Source organism: Takifugu flavidus, chromosome 6, assembly GCF_003711565.1.
Source record: "Takifugu flavidus isolate HTHZ2018 chromosome 6, ASM371156v2, whole genome shotgun sequence".
NCBI classification, from domain to species: Eukaryota; Metazoa; Chordata; class Actinopteri; order Tetraodontiformes; family Tetraodontidae; genus Takifugu; species Takifugu flavidus.
Genome location: NC_079525.1, coordinates 10,577,705 through 10,597,827, shown reverse-complemented (window position 1 = coordinate 10,597,827; position 20,123 = coordinate 10,577,705). Strand labels below are relative to the sequence as shown.

General features: G+C 43.0%; 3 protein-coding genes across 7 annotated transcripts; 1 reads left to right on the top strand and 2 right to left on the bottom strand.

The window, feature by feature from the left end:
- Positions 1 to 143: 143 nt before the first annotated feature.
- On the bottom strand, positions 144 to 3,598 carry LOC130526792 (ankyrin repeat and SOCS box protein 5-like). The gene is made up of 7 exons (XM_057034710.1): positions 3,353 to 3,598; positions 2,575 to 2,654; positions 2,336 to 2,443; positions 1,668 to 1,821; positions 1,307 to 1,441; positions 1,033 to 1,224; positions 144 to 949 (listed from the first exon to the last, which is right to left on the bottom strand). Exons 1-7 carry the CDS (start codon positions 3,474 to 3,476, stop codon positions 822 to 824), a joined length of 921 nt encoding a protein of 306 aa, XP_056890690.1. The 5' UTR covers positions 3,477 to 3,598; the 3' UTR covers positions 144 to 821.
- A 1,094-nt stretch (positions 3,599 to 4,692) lies between these two features.
- spcs3 (signal peptidase complex subunit 3) lies at positions 4,693 to 6,781 on the top strand. Its single transcript, XM_057034996.1, has 5 exons — positions 4,693 to 4,944; positions 5,644 to 5,719; positions 5,847 to 5,921; positions 6,118 to 6,233; positions 6,559 to 6,781. Exons 1-5 carry the CDS (start codon positions 4,802 to 4,804, stop codon positions 6,689 to 6,691), a joined length of 543 nt encoding a protein of 180 aa, XP_056890976.1. The 5' UTR covers positions 4,693 to 4,801; the 3' UTR covers positions 6,692 to 6,781.
- Positions 6,782 to 6,784: 3 nt separating this feature from the next.
- On the bottom strand, positions 6,785 to 19,235 carry kdm2aa (lysine (K)-specific demethylase 2Aa). Of its 5 annotated transcripts, none has more exons than XM_057034988.1 (26): positions 19,089 to 19,235; positions 16,913 to 17,051; positions 16,662 to 16,740; positions 15,983 to 16,029; positions 15,696 to 15,874; positions 15,510 to 15,616; positions 15,316 to 15,409; positions 15,021 to 15,174; positions 14,825 to 14,940; positions 14,620 to 14,746; positions 14,301 to 14,545; positions 13,988 to 14,101; positions 13,784 to 13,914; positions 13,261 to 13,384; positions 13,065 to 13,193; positions 12,863 to 12,946; positions 12,407 to 12,652; positions 10,695 to 10,727; positions 10,498 to 10,603; positions 9,786 to 10,400; positions 9,338 to 9,503; positions 8,261 to 8,485; positions 7,760 to 7,923; positions 7,537 to 7,683; positions 7,250 to 7,468; positions 6,785 to 7,165 (listed from the first exon to the last, which is right to left on the bottom strand). In XM_057034988.1, the coding sequence occupies exons 1-26, from the start codon at positions 19,092 to 19,094 to the stop codon at positions 6,984 to 6,986; spliced, it is 3,978 nt and encodes a 1,325-aa protein (XP_056890968.1). In that variant the 5' UTR covers positions 19,095 to 19,235; the 3' UTR covers positions 6,785 to 6,983. The 5 variants fall into 5 exon arrangements, with proteins under 5 accessions (XP_056890968.1, XP_056890967.1, XP_056890969.1 ...); XM_057034987.1 differs by lacking the exon at positions 19,089 to 19,235 and adding an exon at positions 18,300 to 18,854; XM_057034989.1 differs by lacking the exon at positions 19,089 to 19,235 and adding an exon at positions 18,300 to 18,853 and having other exon boundaries at positions 14,024 to 14,101.
- Between the last annotated feature and the right edge of the window lie 888 nt (positions 19,236 to 20,123).

Genomic DNA, 20,123 nt, shown 5'->3' with positions numbered 1-20,123 from the left:
AGCATGTCTCCAATATACTCAACAATTTGAAAACAGCAGGTGAGACAGAACTGCTGACCTCAACACGATTGGCCCTCGGCCATCAATCACACACTAACTTCAGAAGCATCGCGTGTATGGACTTGAATTGGTCGTAAACGTCATAACATTGCAGAATCATTTTTATTGTTTAGAAATATTTACAAAGGATTTCACACTGAACGACATAGCTGAACACATGTGTAATAAGTTACAAACCTAAAAGCAGACGCACATTATGGTTCTATTCTCAATCCCACAGGTGGGTTTAAGGATAATAAATGCACAATAAATATTAAAGATTATGAATGTTTGAGAAACGCTCCGTGGAAAACCCAAGAATCTTCCTTACAGCCGTGATTCCAGTGAAAAGACATGAGATGAGCTGTGGAGACTTGGTGGGAAGTTTGTGGAAATCGTCAAATAATCAGTCAAGCTTTAAGATGGACTAATGGTGCTTTGTAAAGGACTCCAACTCGCCATTTTCAGGAAGCAAGATAGTCAGGTTGGGTGTTGGTGAATAGTAATAAATATTTCTTAATACACAACAGCACACTCTGTAGGTGATTACCTGTTGCACAGAAAAATAAGAAATAAAATATAACATTACAAGATAAAACATTTATATTTTCTTGATTGAATAGTGACAATAGTTTAATATTTAATAATTGCAATTGTTTTCCAATATTAATGTAGGTGCTTCAGTTGTTTAGCGTGTTTAATTTTTCATGTCAATAGTTTATGTTATCTTGTGCTTAGTGTGCGTTTGACTTTTCAAATGGTTTTAAAATGTTGAAGTTTATTTATTTGTGATTCAAGTAGTCGGTGAGTAGAGGAGGGAGAGGAAGCATTGGGAGCAGCTTCAACTTCTGTGGCCCAATCAGATCTCTAATGGTAATACGACACAGCTGACAAAGACTTCTAGGAGACTCTGGATGTAGAGAACAGTTTCCTTTTACTCCTCTTACACGCACATTACACGAGCAGTATCAGTCATGCAGAATCCTGCTTTACCTTGAAACGACTTCAATAGTTGATGAGTTTTCCCACCAGGGGGCGCCAGCTCCAAGGGTCTCTGGTTATTATCGTCTCTGAGATTGACGTCAGCACCGAATTCCAACAACAGTGACACCTGCTCAGCACAATCCTGTCTGACTGCTGCATGTAGAGGACTGTCACTCCCTCTGCCAGCATTTACTCTGGCCCCTGGCAGGAAAAACAGTACAATATTCAGGAAACGGTCGGGAGACATTTGTTTGCAGGCAGACATAGCAAATGAGACACTAGCCTGTATGCAGCAGGACCTCTGAGCAGGCTGCCTGTCCGTGCAGACAGCTGATGTAGAGAGGAGAGCCCAGGTGAGACGATTCATAGCTTGGATCAGCTCCATGAGACAACAGGGACTTCACACACATGCTACTGCCTGCACACACACACACACACACACACAGTTTAATGTTGGAGGGTTAACTATACTTCTGCAGCTGGTGTGTCATATCTTGAAGTAAAAGCCAGTTTATGGTTTCCATTAATTAATTAATTTCTTGAATTTCAGGGTCAGCCTTTCACAATCGTTTGAAAAAATAACCTATACCTATCAAAATGTGTGTGTGTGTGTGTATGTGTGTGTGTGTGAGAGATAGCTATACCTCTCTTGCATGCTTCATGCAGAGGTGAAGGGTAGTGGGTGTGCACTGAATGGGCATGAGCTCCATGTTGCAGCAGCATCTCCAGACAACTGAGGCTACCAGAGCGACAACAATTGTACAGGGGGGTGAGTCCATCGATGGTAGCAGCGTTCACCTGCACACAAACACACACAGGTTTTAAAATGGCATGTATATGATGTGGGAAAATAAGACCGGGAGTAACTCAAGAGTAACTCAGCCCCAAAACCACTTTTTTCCCTGCTAAAAACAAATATATATGATTCTGAAGTTGTTGGTCAATTCTGGTCCATGAAAATGTAAACGTGTCGCCCCCTATGGGTTACAACCTAGCTATTACAATCAAAAGTTTGCAACTGGTTGTGATGGTTGCTGATGTTCGCCGTCCCTCCTATAAAACCTAAAGACCTGAGAAAACCTAAAACCTGAGATAAAAGTGTTGTGTGTTGAATTACTGGCAATGATGTAAAATAAAACTGGGCGTCCCTGCAAATTTGATGAAAGGACAAGAAGGAACTGATCAGAGAGGCTCCCGAGAGGCCGACGGCAACATTAAATGATTACCTCTTAAGTCAATTCAATCTCCTTGTTTACACATGCATGTGCATGTATGTATGTATGTAATGTGCAAAAAGTGCCTGTATACTTACATTGGCTCCAGAGCTTATTAACGCTCTTACACAAGCGATGTGTCCTGACAGACAGGCCTCGTGGAGAGGTGTCACATGATCGATGGTGACTATGTTGGCAGGATAACCCTGAATAAGAAGCGTACAATTGTCAATTTGTATCAGTGCAGGAGTTGCTTTTATGTATCTTTGCAAAGTCAGAGCCAAAGCAGCAACAGAATTACAATTTTGTAAGTCTGTTGCTGCTGTGTGTGTCTTACCTGTGCCAGCAGAGTACGCAGAACAAGCAGGCGGCCCTGAGAAGCTGCTTCATGAAGAGGGGAGCGGTCAGCCCAGGATCCTAGACATACACACGCACAAATACCATAGCAGACACTGTGTCAGACTCTAGATTAGGAATTGCATGACATCTTTCTAGATATTCAAAGCTGCAAGAGGTGATACGCCTGTTAGTGACCTGCCATTGTGTGTGAGACCTCTCCACTGGCGGCCCAAATTTTTGAACGCATTCAGAACACCTTCAATGACATCATGTCAAAACTGAGTGGGATGGTAGGAACTGAAAACTTTGTAGAACCATTGTTAGAACTCTGGGGGAGCTGGGCATCTTCAGGATGGTTTATACCCCCGTGGTCAAGTCTTTGAGCAGCTGCCGTGCGTTGGACGCACAAAATAACAGGTCTGACTGCAAGAGCACCGGTGGACAGTAAACATGGAACACCACAACAGAACCAGGACACTGGTTCTGGGATGGATGATCACCAAACACAGGAGATAAAGTACATTGTGATGATGTTCCTGGAGGAAACAGGACAAGAGAAGCGAAGCAACTCTTCTTATTCCACATCTTTCTCTGTGAATTACTCAGACACAGCCTGGACATTTTTCTTTTAAAATACGTGTAAGAAAAAAAGGTCTCCAGATATTTTGTGATTTTATCAAAGGTCTTACTAAACACGTGGAAAAGGGTGAAACTTGTTTTCAAAGCGAAATATAAGAATGTGCTGGGATATAACTAGCGACACCAGCCGTACCAACCTTGGCTGGTCAGGATCCCCCAGCAGGCCTTCTTCGGGAAGTAGTCGTGTTGCTCAGCAGGTCCGGCAACTCTTTTACGCGAAGGCAGCTTTGGGGCTCCGGCCCCGGACGGAACCTCCGGCATGTTGCAACCAGTTTCAGATCTGCGGCTGCAGACAGAGGGAGGCTTGATTGGTCCGAAGCTTTGTTGTCGCTGTGCTCGGCGCACGTGACCCTGTCACATGCGCGTACACGAGTGATTATTTTTAGCATGGTGTGCGTGAGCAGTGGAGGGTCCATTGAGTTAAATCCAGCAGTATGCTTAGTAACTGCCACATTTATAAGTTACTGGAAAAATAAGAGGCTCCTGTATTTTTTAAGAATACACAGAAATATTACAAAATAATAAAAAAATATCCACCATTGAGGATATGGATACGCCCCCACCATACATACACCATATATACAACACATGAACATACAGCTACTGTTTATAGTTGCCACTGACGTGCAGTGGAGTTATTGGCTGGTTGAGGACTGCACAGACATATGTATTTGTGCATATGGAATGTACTGTACATAAAAGTTACATCAGGTTTTCTATTGTAAAATACACTACACGTTTGTAGTTATTTACTATGCTTGTATTACTATTACGCCCAACATACTGTTCAAGGAACACAGAAATTCAGTGTGGACGATATAATTTAAAATACATTATCTCCAATTTTTTTTTAAATTAATCAGATGAACTGTGGACTGTTATGGTGATGAAAATCTTTTAAAAAGTAATAAAATGTACGAAATTAAAATACTTTTTTTTTTTTTTAATGTGGACGCTTACTTTCTATGACCAAATATCTGTTTCCGGCAGTGTTCGTAGAATAAAGTTATTCGGGGAAAAAAATCACGAGTACTTCCGCCTAATCATCGCTCTTTTGCGATGTGTCAATTGACGGTAAAACCTTCAAAAACGGAAGTAGTTACCTTCAGAAAAAATGTTTACGTTGCCATTTAAAACGTCTTTGGTCGTGTTCATTCTGTTGTTACCTCTGTACAGAGATAAAGAAGAAGGCTGATTTAAAACGAAGCAGGCTGGAACTGGCAATACTGTCAGATACTTTGGATAATTTGTTGTACGCCGTCTATCATGCTGATGTAATTTGTACTATGTATGCATATCAGATTAATGCTATTTAATATTGTCTAGGCAACACGTAGCTAGACACCAAACCTAAAAACACACTAACACACTAGATATGTTCGGCGTCGTATAGATTTTTTAAAAATTACCTGCAGTTATTCGCAACAGACGATCGTTGTTTTATTTTGAAATTCACAAAAGGGACGTTTGGTGTGAATCTTAAGTTTGACTTCCGGTGTATAGCCATCCCGGTAGCTAGCCTTCCTGCACAGCCTGTAGAAATTCTTTGTTATTATTGCTTTACCGGCTGGATATTTTTGTGCAAAATGAACACGGTTTTATCGAGGGCGAACTCTTTGTTTGCATTTTCTCTGAGCGTCATGGCGGCTCTGACTTTTGGCTGTTTTATCACCACAGCATTCAAAGACAGAAGAGTTCCCGTCAACATCCACGTCGCTAAAGTGATGTTGTAAGAATCAACAGCTGCTGTCTTTCAATTTATTAACACATTACGTTTTATCGGTTATTACAAATATTATGATGGTAAATGTAACCGTGGAGTCTGTATTTATTGGTCCTTTGCGGTTTATATTTAGAATTAAACGGTCATCAGAATCGGACATATCATCAAGCATCTGCTTCTTGGGGAATAATGCGCAGGTCTAAATACAAACGATGCAAAAAAATGTATGTAATTAGTGTAATAAAAGTAATTGCTGTTTTATAAAAGCACATTTCAAACAACGGAAACTGTTTTACAAGGGGCTGCACGGTGGTGCAGTGGTTAGAACAGCCGCCTCACAGCGAAAGGGTTCCGGGTTCCAGTGTTGCCCGCGTGATTGAAAAAATTGGACAAAAAAAGATTAAAAATAGGAGCCTGTTCTTTAGCTTCACAGTTATTTAAAAAGGTGCCAGTCCTTTAAGAGCTTAAGAACAAATAGTATAACTTTAAATCAATGGTTAGGGGGGGCGCCTGATCAGGGCAGATGTGGCCTCATTTAGGCTGCTCTAATATGGCCTGCATCAGGATTCTGAACCATTCAAAGAGAAAGGTCACCTGGATAATGCAGATAATGAAGTGCATTATCATTAAATAATGAAAAGGTTTTAACATCATGCTATCGCAATCACAAATTCCAGCATAATGAGTGCCATTCTATCCCTGCAGGAAGAACGTCGATGACTTTACAGGGCCCAGAGAGCGCAGTGACCTGGGGTTCATCACCTTTGACCTCTCGGTTGATATCCTTCAGAAGTCTTTTGTCATGGAAGCAGAGCCCTGAGAGAATCAGATCGTTAGCATGTGACGATGAATTAGCAGAACAGTTCTGGTTCCTGTTTTCCCTTCTTTTTCCTCAACTCTTCTTACATTTACAGCCAATATTTGACTGGAACGTCAAACAGCTGTTTCTTTATCTGTCTGCAGAGTACACCACAAAGAGTAATGTAAGACTTCTGCTCTTTTTCACTCACACACTTGTTGTAGAGCTGGATCATTAAGTAGCTGGTTATTATACAGCATCAACCATTGTCAAAATGTACATTTCTTCTTTGGGCCGGCCCCATGCGTGCAGGCCATTTCACAACACAATGAAGCGTCTATAAAATACACAAACTTTAATGAACTCTGTTTGTGTGTCAGTCTCTGAACCAGGTGGTGCTCTGGGATAAAATAATCCTTCGAGGTGAAAGCACCGTGCTAAACATGAGAGACATGAAGTCCAAGTATTTCTTCTTTGATGACGGGAATGGACTCAGGTAACGCCCCCTCCCCACAAATTCTTTTGGCTCTTTATCCCCTTACATTTATCAAGTCATGTAACTGGTTTCATTTGTATCGTATTTTAAGATTAATTTGTTAAATGACAGGTGCCACCTCCTGCAACTGTTTTATTAGTCATTTTTTGTGATGTCTCTTGTTGACCTTTTTCCGTATTCTAAATCAGGTTATCTTGATCACCAAATGGACCCTGAAATGCATTAAAATGTATCAGAGCATTAATAACACTTTTGTATTTGGCACTGCACCTGGCAATATTGAAGTGTTCTGATGCAATAAGCTAATTTTTACTTTCTTTCTCAGAGCTAACAAGAATATCACCCTGACGCTGTCGTGGAATGTGGTTCCCAATGCCGGAATCCTTCCGCTCGTGGCTGGAAACGGACATGTCAGCCTTCCATTCCCAGATGCATATGAGACTACCAGGAGCTACTGAGACAGGGTTTACACGTACCACACCACATGCATATGTCCTTATAGCTTTGAAAGTTTTTGGTTTGTAATAAAAATGAAGATTGAAATATCAGCGTTTGAAATTTTTTTACCCAATCTTTATTTACATATTGTATCAGAAATGAACGTTTGGAGGTTATGGGGACCTGCTGGAAACCACTATTTGGGCTAGTTTAATGCAAAGCCCTCCAAATGAGCTGCTATCCCAACTTTGAAGAACAATATACAACAGGGATAGAGCTTATAAATATAAAGACGCAGCAAGGTGGCTCCTTTCAGTCTATTCGCTGGATCAGCTTCTCTTCCATCATGCAGTAGAGGGTGATGTGGGACAAATCGGCAATGAAGGCGTCGCACGCTCGTCTGCTGACGTTCCTGCATCCACGCAGGTCTAACAGAGTCAAAGAAGACAGGCGCTTCATGTATGAAAGGCAGTAGTCCGTCAGCTCGCCGCACCCTGCGCACAGAACCACAAGATGGGTTAAACGAATCCCTATAAAGGAGCCTCAGTGAACACAAATGAGAAATAAGAGGCACGTACCGGCCAGTGTGAGTTCAGTCAGGTTGTTGCGGGTGTTTGTCCCCGGGGCTGCCAGAAGGGCGACGGATGAGTCGGTGATATTTTTACAGTGAGACAGCTCCAACCTCTCCAGTTGCGTCATGTGGCGTTGCAATAGCTTAAGGATGGACTCACTGATGTCCAAACCAGACAGACGCAGTGTCACCAAATTTCTAAGTCGGCTACGGGATGACTCGGAATCTGCAAGGATAGACCCGAGTGAAGTGATGGGTTGCAGTGAGATAGAACCAGACACAGGTGGTACTGACCTGGAGGCATTATCAGATCCTTAATCTGTGCGTCTTTAATGCCTTCGCACCAGCGCAGGTCCAGAAGCTGCAGACAGGGCAGGGTTGGAGAGACGAGAGCCGACAGACAAGACCAGGCCAGACCGGCCACTCTGAGCTCCCTTAGACCTGAAGACAGCAGCGAGATGGTCTGAGATATGCAGCGTGGGAAGGGTGAAATGTGCTCGCTGGCGTGCGTTCATACCAGGCAGCCGAGTAAGTAAACAGTTGAGTTGCCTCTTTGCCAGTGGGGTCCAGGACAGGTCCAGGGAGTAGGGCTGGCGCTTGATTATGCCTGCCAGGGCTTGGTTGCTGAGTGGACTACAGCGACTCACATCGATGTGGCTCCACAGGCGCTTGTCACAGCTCCTGAGGACAACGGCAACGTGAGCACACTCGTACAACCGCTGGTCTTAGTTCCAATCCTTCAAGGTTTCCCTTCCAACTCATGTTTTGACAGGGTCAAAAGGGGAACAGTGACCTCTTCGCTATGAAGCTGGGTCGACAAGCACTTGCTTGGTAACCGTTTCGAAGCAGCTAGACAATATTTTTTACACAGACAAAACGATGAATGAGGAACTACAAACAGTAGCTGGAACCACGTCGTTAAATTTGGGAGTAAAACCAAATAAAGCCACTTCAGTTAATGAAGACGCAGCATCGAAACATAAAGGTATTGCTGTGTGTGTGTGTGTGTGCGACGTACCACTTGTACCAAGCCTTACATACAGTCATGCACGCCAGCAGCTCGGCTCTGTTCAGGTAGGTGAAAACAGAAACCCACACTTCCTTTTCGCCTCCACTGTCATTACCCACATCCTTGAACGAGGGCAACGACAGCAGAGACAGTGACGGCGCGACACTTTCCTCTTCCTCTGACGAGGATGCCGAGAAATCCTTTCGGCCTCTGTCGCCATGACAGCCACGTGGCCTGAACAAACATTGAACAAATTGAATACAGTGATCCCTCGCTATATCGCGGTTCATCTTTCGCAGCTTCGCGGGTTTTTTTTATTTTTTTTTACAGTGCCTCTGAATCCTGATTGGCTCAGGGGCTTTACTGTTGTCTAGAAATAAAATATTGACGCTGTACTGTATTGATTTTTCACTTGTCAACAGTTTTCGTTTCTGTACATTCTGCCAACTTTACGTTTGCACTTGGTCGCTTAGCAACCATGGTGAGAATGGCCACTGAACTTCAGCGCACGGCACAAGAATGGGACCCTTTGATGAGTCGTTCATTGCAGTTCTCAAATATAATTGAAGGTGGCATATCCGTTTATAAAAATCTTCTTGCCCAGAAAAAGAAAGAGCGCCAACAACTGCCTATAACAATGTTCTTCTCTCGGAGAAAGACTCCTGCGCCTTCCGTAGAAACAGACGCTACAGCGGAGCGGAGTCAGGACGCAGAGGCACAGCTGGGACCGTGAAATACGCGAGTGACAATGTTTCCAATCTTGTACAGTATTACTATATTAAAATTATTGTTTTAAACAAAGTTTGGTCTTTAAAACAGGTTTTGATGTTTGGTTTCATTCTACTGTTCAGTATTGCATTGTAAAATAATTAAAAAAATAAAGTTGCTACTTCGCGGATTTCACTTTTCGCGTGTTACTTTTGGAACGTAACTCCCGCGATAAACGAGGGATCACTGTACTTTCATCTGTCAAACAGCTGAGCTGAAGAAAAATAAACTTTGGAATTTTCTGCTCAGAGAAATAAAAAAAACCCCACATCCAGCCTTTTATTTTTACTCAGTTTGTTCCATTTTGATGCGAGATACCTGCCAGGTCCTCTTGGCGTCAGGCCATCAGTCGGACCATCACTAAACCTGGCTGGTCCATGTTTGGACAGAGCTGTCTTCCTCTGAATGAAACCAAGCTGTGGACCAGAACCCCCTGCAGGCATCCTTGGACCCATTGCTGCCTCCAGTTTTGGAACTATGGAGCCTGGAAAGTTAGCGTTTAATGATTATATAGCTCTGTTCTAAAACATAAAAGCCCTCCATTTAAAATAGTGTGTATTTATTGTAGTGCTATCTAGATTTCACAATAAGACTATCAAAACCACACAGTTGCAGCTATTACAATTGTTTTTTGAAGAGATTATTAAAAACAAAGGGATGCTGCAGGTGAATGGTGGAAAAAAATAGACCCACAGATTGTTTTACCTGCCATGAGTCACCTTAAATATCGTTGGCTAATATGAATGCTTTCCTGGAAACAACTTACCGGTCTGCTTCTTGGCCTTGTCGGGCCGCTGCAGAGTAACAGTGAGGTAAGAACCACTCAGCAGGTCATCGTTCAGATCAGACATCAACAGGACAGGAGGTTCTCGGTCTGAATCCCAGAGGCCTTCTTCGTCTTCATCCATCTCCTCATCATCATCTTCCACCATGTCCATCTCATCTTCAGGGTCAAACTCCTGCCCCTCGCTCTCGTCGTCGTCCTCTTCTTCCTCGTCGTCATCACCGTCGTCATCCAGGTCATCGGTCCTCCGTCTTCTGCGTCGCCGATATCGATCTTTACCACCATCGTCACTGTCAATCTCTTCCTCTTCGTCATCATCGTCTTCCTCATCCTCCGACTCATCAGATTCCTCCCCTCTTCTCTGCATCCTGGAGCCACCTCGGAGCCGAACCCCCCTCCCTCTCCGTCCACTCTCCCTCATGGCCATCCCTCTCTTCAACTTGAAGGCTGAGGAAGATCCATGTCTCATGAGAGCTCCCCTGCTTCCTCTGTGGGAAGAACCTCCTCGTAGCAAGCCCCTCCTGTTGGCTCCAAACCCCCTTCTGGAAGAGTGAGCCCCACCACGGACATGAAGCGCCATTCTCCTCCTCTGGGAAACTGAGGAAGAGGAATATTATCACAAAAAGAACAATTATAAACGCAGCTAAAGAACATTCCCTTACTCGAGTCTCTCCTCTTTAAAAGCCACACAAACCTGAATCCTCATCATCACTGGCAGAATCATCTTCGTCACGGCTGTGTCTCTGTTGACGATAAATCTTTGCCATACGAGCATCCAGCAGAGCGGAGGACTTCCTCTTCTGGAAGGTATAATGGAAGACAAAAAGGGCTAAAGCTCTGGGGAAACAGCCAATGGAAAAATGCTCTCAGATGTGTGAAGTCAGAACTTACTAGTGACAGGCCGTCACCTCTGTCCCCCTTACACTGTTGGAGGAAGAGAAAAGAAGTTAATCAAATTAAAATTATATCTGTGAACAGAAATGGACCCTAACTACAGGTATAAAAGGCACAAATCTATAATATACTATAGTCTAACTCCAGGTTCTAAATACTACAGCATAAACAAACTGTTTAATAGGAGTATTTTATACACTTTTAAATACAGTAATACAAAACAACAACTGATCGACACCCAGAAGGACCAATAAAATACAACAAACAATCCATCAGTTGGAACAAAAAGCAGGCTCTTTGTCCATGCTGCAACAAACAAGCCCAAACCAAAAGAGTGAGGCAGCTTGCAATGTTTCTACCCATCTGAACAGAAATAACAGCCGCAACATCGGGAAATACCAGCAGCTCATGACTCTGCTAATCAAATTTCACCGTATTTCTCCAGATTCTGCCACGGGGTGACAGCTTGTCTTGTGCTCAAAGGAATCGAGCATGTCACAGGTGTGTCTTGAGAATCTACTGGGGAATTCTCCTACCACCATCGTCACACAACAAAAGTATCACTCGAGCCGAGAACTCTCGAGCCTACACAATAAAGTGTCACGCAGCAAGTTAGAACCCCAAATAGCTCCTGATACGTCTCTGGTGTGTGTTGAGGATGAGTACTCGTGAGCCTATGATGTCCAATAACCACATGCACATATTCAAACTGGCCTTATGTCCCTGGATTGTAGGAAAGAGCCAGATTGCTTTACAGACACACACACAAGAACACACAAAAATAAAATCTCCTCCACACAATTCAAAAATCCCACCCAACGTTCTGGAATGAATTACTCCTCTTGACCCTTTTTTGTGGAAAGATCCATTTTTAATTTAAAATGCATTGAAATATTTACAGCAGGACCTCATATGCATCATCTTTATTTACCCCTCCCCTCTATTTGGAAACCCTTCATTGTTGAAGAGTTTCCTGCTCTGAACAATGTTCACTCTTTCAATTTCTTCTCCTCGCACAAAGACTCAAGAATGAAAAAAGTGGGAAAATGTAATAAATTGGTTTGATCAAATGAATGCCCTGCTTCTAAAGAAATTATGCCTATACCACTATTAGAGATTATTGCATCAAGAAACATCTTGCATAAATAACTGCATAAATTATTCACAGCTAATGGTAGTTTTAGATATTGGCATTGAGTAATAATTAAAAATAAAAGGAATTACGGTTCAAAAATTCAGGTTTAGGGGGACACAGAGAACCTTCAGCTGATGTAAAATAAGAGGCAAGTGGTGTTTTTTCTGTCACCAAGTCAGCCAAGTCATTATCATAAGAAAGACAAATCTGAAACTATGGGGAAAATATTCAGCCCTTCCAAGATTTGACCTTAAAAAGGTGCACTGCATCTACTCTTGTTAATTAAAACATAACATGTAAAACAAGACTGCATCTTCACAAAGTGAATGCAACATTTGCTGGAACCAGCAAATAAAAAAAGTCAGATTTTTTTAAACTTTGTATGAAATGTAAGTGCAACATTCATACAGACTGGCTGACTTGGTGGCATCTGCGTATAGTTGTTTTAGGACAGCTCGCTGGGAAGGTTTTTGATCACTTTTCCCATAAAACAAAGGAAGGAAACCGAAGAAAATAAAAAGGAAGGCTGCAACAATACACGAGTAATGTACGCAGAACAGGCGGCACCTCTCACCAGTCTCGAGCTGATTGGCTGAGAAGGCAGAGGGGCCGCCACCAATAGTAGTGACGCTGAGGAGGAGGAGGAGGAAGAGCAGTAAGGAAGAGGAGGAGGAGGAGGAGGGAAGAAACCACAGTGGACCACCTCCCCATCTAGTTGGGAGCCCCCAGGTTGCCCCGGTCCCAGCCTGAGGACCAGGGGGCCATAAGGAGGGATGTGCTGCTGGTGGCCTGCAGCCATAGACTCATCACTGCCTGATGACTGACGAGTTATATTGAATTAAGAACAGAACGTAAAGCACTTAACACATAAAGAGGAAGTACGAAAAAGAGCAGACAGGATAGAATATTTATATTAAGGTATAATACAGCAAAAATAAAGGCAAATGCCATGTTGAGTTCTCATATGCACCCACAGCAGAGCGGGTCGCAAGTACCAAAAACTGTGGGAAAGCATGTTATGTGCACATACCTCATGGTCAGTAACACCTTGGACACACTTTGGACATTCCCAACAACTAGGAAGATCTTTATTTATCAGGCCTTCACCCTGAACCTGCAGAGACACACACACACACACATTATGATTAAAGGCGTAATATGGAATCATTGATGCTGAGGGCAGATAAACAATAACTGGTATGGACTCATGAGAGATAGGAAAAATGTGTTACCGTGAGACAGGCTGGATGGACAATCTGTGCACAGTTGGAACACTCCATCAGTGTGAGTGATGTGTCTCCACTTTCCTCTTGATTGGGCTCTTTGCAGACTTCACAAACGGCAGACAGTGGTAGACCGGGCTGGAGGAGACAGATAGACAATGAGGACACTGGTGCTTTGGCAACAACACGACGGAAGAAGACTTACAGAAAGACACTGTCGCAGCACGCAGGTCTGCTTTAGTTTCCCCGGCCCACCAAACTTCTTCATATCTCTGCAGAAGTTACACTCTCCACACTCTGGCCTCATGCAGGCTTCGCACCGCTTACACCTGCAGGAAGAAGACATTTTTCCCCTTAATGTGCCGCCACGCTAAATAGCTCCACATCACAGTCGGCCCATCTGGGAGCAGCTAAAACAGCTCAGAGACACACTGGAGATGTCTTAGAGGCTGAAATTTACTCTTACAAATTATTATAGTAGTAATAGTAGTAGTACTTGTAGCAGTAGCGGTAGCAGCAGCAGTAGTAGCAGCAGCATTAGTGGTAGCAGCATTAGTAGTAATAGCAGAACTTGTAGCTGTAGCAGTATTATCAGCAGCAGTATTTGTCATAATCGCAGTAGCAGCAGCATTAGTAGTATTAGCAGCTGTACTTAGAGTCTGAAAACAGTAGTACCAGCAGCCCAACCTTTCCAGGTAATGACAAAGTGTACGTCTCTGCATTGTTACCTGACTCTGCGCCGCCGCAGTACAGACATGGAGGAAGCTGGCTTCTGTGGCCGTGGGATGATCGATATGGTGGCCGGTTTAGGACGAGGAGGAGGAGGGGGCGGTGGTGGTGGAGGCTGGTACCACGAGGGCTGGTCAACAAAGACAAATTAAGGCCAAGTAACAAATCAGATTCTAAAAAACAAACAGCTGGTCAGTACAGACCAGCAGTCTCTCAGGTGCTTTCTCACAAACACCTACTCGCTTTGGCCACGTGATGATGGGGTTTCCTGTGTAGGACAGTTTGGGATTGTCGTTAGCGTGTTCCTTCAAAAGAGCCTAAACAGAAATGAAAGATTATTTAACAACACAGAATAGGCAATAGCACAGGGCGATTAGATTTATTTAAAAAAAGTGCATTATACATTGATATTAACAAATACTTGTATATATCGATATCAACAAAGAAAATTTTCCAATTTAACACACACACACACACACACACACACACACACACACACACACACACACACACTACCTTAATATGTGAGACGAGTGCTTGGGAGTTGTGTATTCCTGATGGAATGCATTTCTTGTTGGAAGGCAAATCCTCCAGTTTACCCAACAGGTTCCAGAGGCCTTCCAACTCCAGGGGTGTTAAATGAACTTTAACTGCTGGTTTGTCAGAAAGTTCTTCTTGTTCTTCTTCTTCTTCTCCTTCACTGGACTCTTCATCATCCACTATCCCCTTCTCATTGGCTAAATTGGATGGTTTCTTCAGACCTAATCCAAATAAAAACTATACATTACACAATAAAAAGAACCTTTACATATGAACTGTCGGCATATTTCCATACCAATGCCTAAAGAGTGTTTCTGAAACTCTGGTGTGAGGTAAGAAGTCTTGGTGAGGCTGAAGACATATCGCTCCAACACATACCAGCACATTTCATAATAGAAGGGGTAACGGAACTTAGTTGGAACCTGAAGAGAAAGTAAAGTGTGTTGAAAATTTATAAAATGCACAAGTGTTCTTAATTCTTCCCTTGTACATGCGCATACCCGCGTTCTATCTTCGATGTTGCAGATGTTCAGCTGCGTTGGAATATTAAAACTGTGCAGGAAGTTTCCTCCAAACACCATGGAATCCACAGGGGTGTAAACGGCGTGAATCCAACCTGAGCACATCACACACCTCCAAGTCAAGTAGGCAAAATGCTTCCGTTTTCTGTTTGCGGCAGGTTGAAGCCTGATGTACCTGAGGGGATGATGAAGGTGTAGCCCTGCTTTAGTTCGATCCTCTGGCAGTCAGACACTCGGTCTCCCAGGAAAACGTCTCCCTGCTTCCCAGAGAGGACCCAGTTCTCATAGAGCTCCAAGTTCTGAGGTGTGGGTGGGATCAACCAGAATATCTTAAACACATCAAAAAGATGAGTGTTAAGTGCCAAGAATGGACATTTAGTGTGATTTCCATTAATCAATCATAGGTCACGATAAAAACAATCACAGAAGTAGAAGAATTCTTAATGCTCTGCAGGGTCACTGAAGCCCACCTTGCTTCCTCTCAATATGTGGTACCACACTGAAGTTCCACCAAAGTCGATGTGGAAATCAGTATAGCAGCCCTCCACACTCATCAGGCAGTACCTGCAGAAGCACGTGGAAAAAGGATTTTTACCAAAACATTTCTCAAAAATAAACTTCTCAGTTTTCGACTGAGGTGAGAAAAAGATGGAATTGTACGTACTTTTGTACTTTGGGATACTGCATGTCAGTGATAGAGTTGGTCGAGTCCCTCTGTCTCTCTTTCAGGTGTCGAGGCCACATGTTGTCAACCCAGTCTATGAGATCGACCTGCACGGCAACAGACGACAGACGGTTGAAAAGAACCCCGTTCTTTATCTGCATACGACACAGGAGAGCTGATACATACGGTGGTCGGCCTCCGGACTAGATTCTCCAACTTTGTATGGCTGAACTCCAGGCTGATGACATTATAGAGCTTCTCTCTCTGAGAGAGAGGCGTCTCATAGTAACGTGTCCACTGAGCCATGGACATCTCCGTCCCCTTTTGAGTGCTGACATCCATCACATCTATCATTCTTCTGCTCCCTGTTTTTGCATCCATGATTAAACACAGTAAGTAAAAAGCAGCAGCAGTTTGAACTGACTATGCTACACTGTGGAATGAACAAAAAAGAAATATAACTGTTGTCTTACCGACAAACATCTTGACATCGTTCACGTTGAAGTCAGGATCAGGCATCCTACAAAAACAAGCGGCATATTAATCGCATGTCCGGATGAGTAGCGCATATGCTTTTCCCCAAAGATAATGGAGAATGAGACACTTATACATTAAAGGTGAGACAAGGCAGGTAAATACCTCTTAAATGGAATAGTCAGATTGGTGATATTTTGCTATAATGCTTACAGACTTGTTACTCTAAATCAGTGGCCGAGTTCAGATGCAGCAACTATAGTTTTTCTCAACTCTGAGCCAACTTTTCATACCCTATCAATGTTCTTAAGGTTATCATAAATAGGTTTTCTCAGGTGTTATTCATGGCCTAATTTAAAATAAAAAAAATCATTATTTACAAATTACTAGAAAATGTGTTATAATAGCTAATAATATATAATAGCTGTTGACAGTTTTGACAAATTTATGGAATGATAAAAAAAAGATTCCTTTAAATCTGGCTGATTTCAATCAAAGGATATTTGTTCTGGAACTACAGGCAAATTTACACAAAGTTAATGAGAAACACCGCCAATTAGTATATTTAAGAGACAAAGAAATGTTTCACAGTTATATCTGTTCATAATTTTTCCTCTATTCACCTGTAGTGCATCATCCTTATAAAGAGATACATGAGTAAAAGAGAGAAATAAATACTTGATTCCCAATCCATCGGGTTTCTCGAAGATGATTGGTTCCCTCAGCCCATTTCTCTGGATGAACTCATACGTAAAATCTAATAGGAAAACAGGCAAACCACATTTTTGTTTATTTTTTTCCTCATTTGAGCCATGTCACAGAGGTCTGAACAGCCTTATTCCTGCTGACACTGTGCCAGTTTACACCCATCAGCTTATCTGACTTGCTTGTGAATGTGCCTACACAAAATACCCTCAGCTCGAATTTACCTTTTCCCTCCATGTGATTGACCAGATCAGAACGGAACCTCTGACTGCTGACTTTCTCCTCCAGGTCAAACGTCCTCCTGCCGTCAATCTCTTCATCCGAGATGCCATCATCGTGGTAATGTCGCCGGGTCCCAGCCCGCTTTGAAATGAAAATGAAGTTACAATGTAAGATACATACAGAAGTGTATTTGCATTAAGATCCGAGCTTTGACGTGGCCTTATGCTCGGGGTCGGTACCATCCTGGGAAACACATCTTCCCAGTTCTCATGCAGACTGACTCACAGCAAGTCCATGTTATTTTTTTGTGTACTCTCACAAAACACTTCCACGAGGTAGAACCCCAGCTAAAGTGTGTTGTTTCTCCCATCTGAGCCACTGAAGCTCCTTCAGAGTGGTTGTAGGCATCTTGTAGCCTCTCTCACCCGTATTGTGCTTGCCCAGTGACTCAGTTTGTGACGACAGACAGCCCGAGACAGATTTAAACAAATGCACTGCTTTTCTACGTAATGATGGAATTAACTCAACTCCAGGCGATTTTGAGTGCATTGGATTAACATCTTTGTAGGCTGCTATTACAATTCAATTTCCCTACGGGGATGAATAAAGTAAATCTTGAATCTCTTGTACTTTCCAATGATCTTTTCTCCACTTGGCTTGGAGTGTTATGTTTGTCTTCATGTAATCATGATCCAGAAACTGGACCTCCTAGACACGGGTGTGTCTACACCACAATCGCTTGTCACACATCAACTGCACTCAGGTAATCTCCATTTCACTAATCAAGACAATGCCAGTGGCAAGTAGCTGGACCTTTACTAAAAGTCATTTTAAAAGTGGGTAAACAAAGACTTATTGAACACTATATCTGTTAATTGTAGTTTGTCAAAAAAAAAAAAAAAAAAAAAAAAAAGTTACATTAGCTTTTGAATTATAAGCTCAAAATCAGGGAAAAACGTCAAATAACTTTACTCTCATCCAATGAGAAAACAGCTTCTTTACAGGGCAATTGTGGATAAATCCTCTCTACCTGTATGAACTTCAACTTTATTACAGATATAACTATTTTCTGTGCAACCCAATTGTTGGGAAAAAGTGCTTGTGAAGTTTTTAGACTTTAAAGAACAATAATCATCTGTGTTTCCAGTTTCAGATATGCGTTGTCTATAGGTCGTCCCGCATATTTTATAAATTCCATTATTTTCAGTACAGAAAATCCTATATCAACTATTGCTGGAAGCCAAACTTTATTAATTTCCTTACGACAATAATAGTTTTGGAGCCAAAACGCCAAGTTAATACTATCGTTACACACATAGGGAACTGTATAAATGAAATAAAAGAATCTGACAGGCATGAGTTAGATTGATGTTTTCACTGCAAACTTACCAGCCTCTTGCTGTAACGTGGCTTTGAATCGTCCATTACAACAAAAACCCCTCAGCTTTTGCCAACAAAAAGTGGATTTTTAAGGACCCATCAAAAAGAAATCACCGATCTTTGTATGGGGATCCCCCACACCAAATTAGCAAAGTTAGCATAAATATTTAACAAATAAAAAGACAGAATCCCTTTAATTAGGCTTATCGATATGATTGTGATGGCCAGGAGCAGTTTCCTTAGGAAGTGCGTTTACATATGAATACGTGCTTATTAAAATATATTTCAACACACGTTTGAAAAAGTTATCTTAAATTGAATAACTAGTCCTACACTCGTGCTTTGTCACTAGCATTCATCTTCCCAAGTCATGTTCAGCTCTCGTTAAATAAAGAAATCCTGCACTCGCCAAAGTCTAACTAATCATTAATAAAATAATTGTATGTTTGCAACGCAACGCATGGAAAAGTCTCGTATATGGACCCCTGCAGCTACAAGTCCTGCACAAAGTTACTGCAACCACCGAACAGCCGCCATTTGCGATCGCAACACAAAACACAGAAATTGTCACGCCCACAAATGGCAATGGACGAATCACGAAAGAGCCAGGCGGGCGCTGATTAGACAAGGGTAGTGTCAATCACCTGAACAACGTTCACCAACCCAGTCACACAAAACAGCCAATCACGTGGTAGGACGGAACAGTCGCCTCCATCCAATTATAAAATGCAAGCAGTAAATGAAAGATGACAAAATTAGCTAGGGGGGGGAAACAATCAAGATTTGAGCAGTTCTTACCCCCATAACTACACAGATCGATATAGTTAGAACCACATTTAGAAATCCAAGCGTAGTGATGTCTTCTGCCTCCTTCTTATATCGAGACCCACGGCGGAGAGACACGTTTCGTAGCTTTCAAGGCAACGAGGAAGTGCTCCGAGGACCATAAATGGACGTACGCAGTGAGGAAGTCGATGCTGATTGGTTGGTGAGTCCTAAAACGCTCCCGATGATTGGTCAAGGGGATTGACTGTCAAAAGCGCTCCGGTCGTTTCAGTATTCAATATGGCAAGCAAGAGGCGGCGTGCGTCCCATACATTATTATTATTATTATTATTATTATTATTATTATTATTATTATTATTATTATTATTATTATTATCCATCCATCCTCTACCACTTATCTGGGGTCGGGTCACGGGGGTAGCAGCCTAAGAAGAGGAGCCCAGACTTCCCTCTCCCCAGCTACCTCTTCCAGCTCATCCGGAGGGATCCCCAGGCGTTCCCAGGCCAGTCGAGAGACATATTCTCTCCAACGTGTCCTGAGTCTTCCCGGGGGTCTCCTACCGGAGGGACATGCCCTGAACACCTCACCAGGGAGGCGTCCAGGGGGCATCCTAACTAGATGCCCAAGCCACTTCATCTGGCTCCTCTCAACGCGGAGGAGCAGCGGCTCTACTCCGAGCTCCTCCCGGATGGCAGAGCTTCTCACCCTATCTCTAAGGGAGAGCCCAGCCACCCTACGGAGGAAGCTCATTTCGGCCGCTTGTACCCGTGATCTTGTTCTTTCGGTTATTGCCCAAAGCTCATGACCATAGGTGAGGGTAGGAATGAAGATCGACCGGTAAATTGAGAGCTTCGCCTTTCAGCTCAGCTCTCTCTTCACCACTACGGACCGGTACGGCGTCCGCACCGATCCGCCTGTCGACCTCCTGCTCCATTCTTCCCTCACTTGTGAACAAGACCCCGAGGTACTTGAACTCCTCCACTTGGGGCAGGATCTCCTCCTTGACCCGGAGAAGGCACTCCGCCTTTTTCCGGTTGAGAACCATG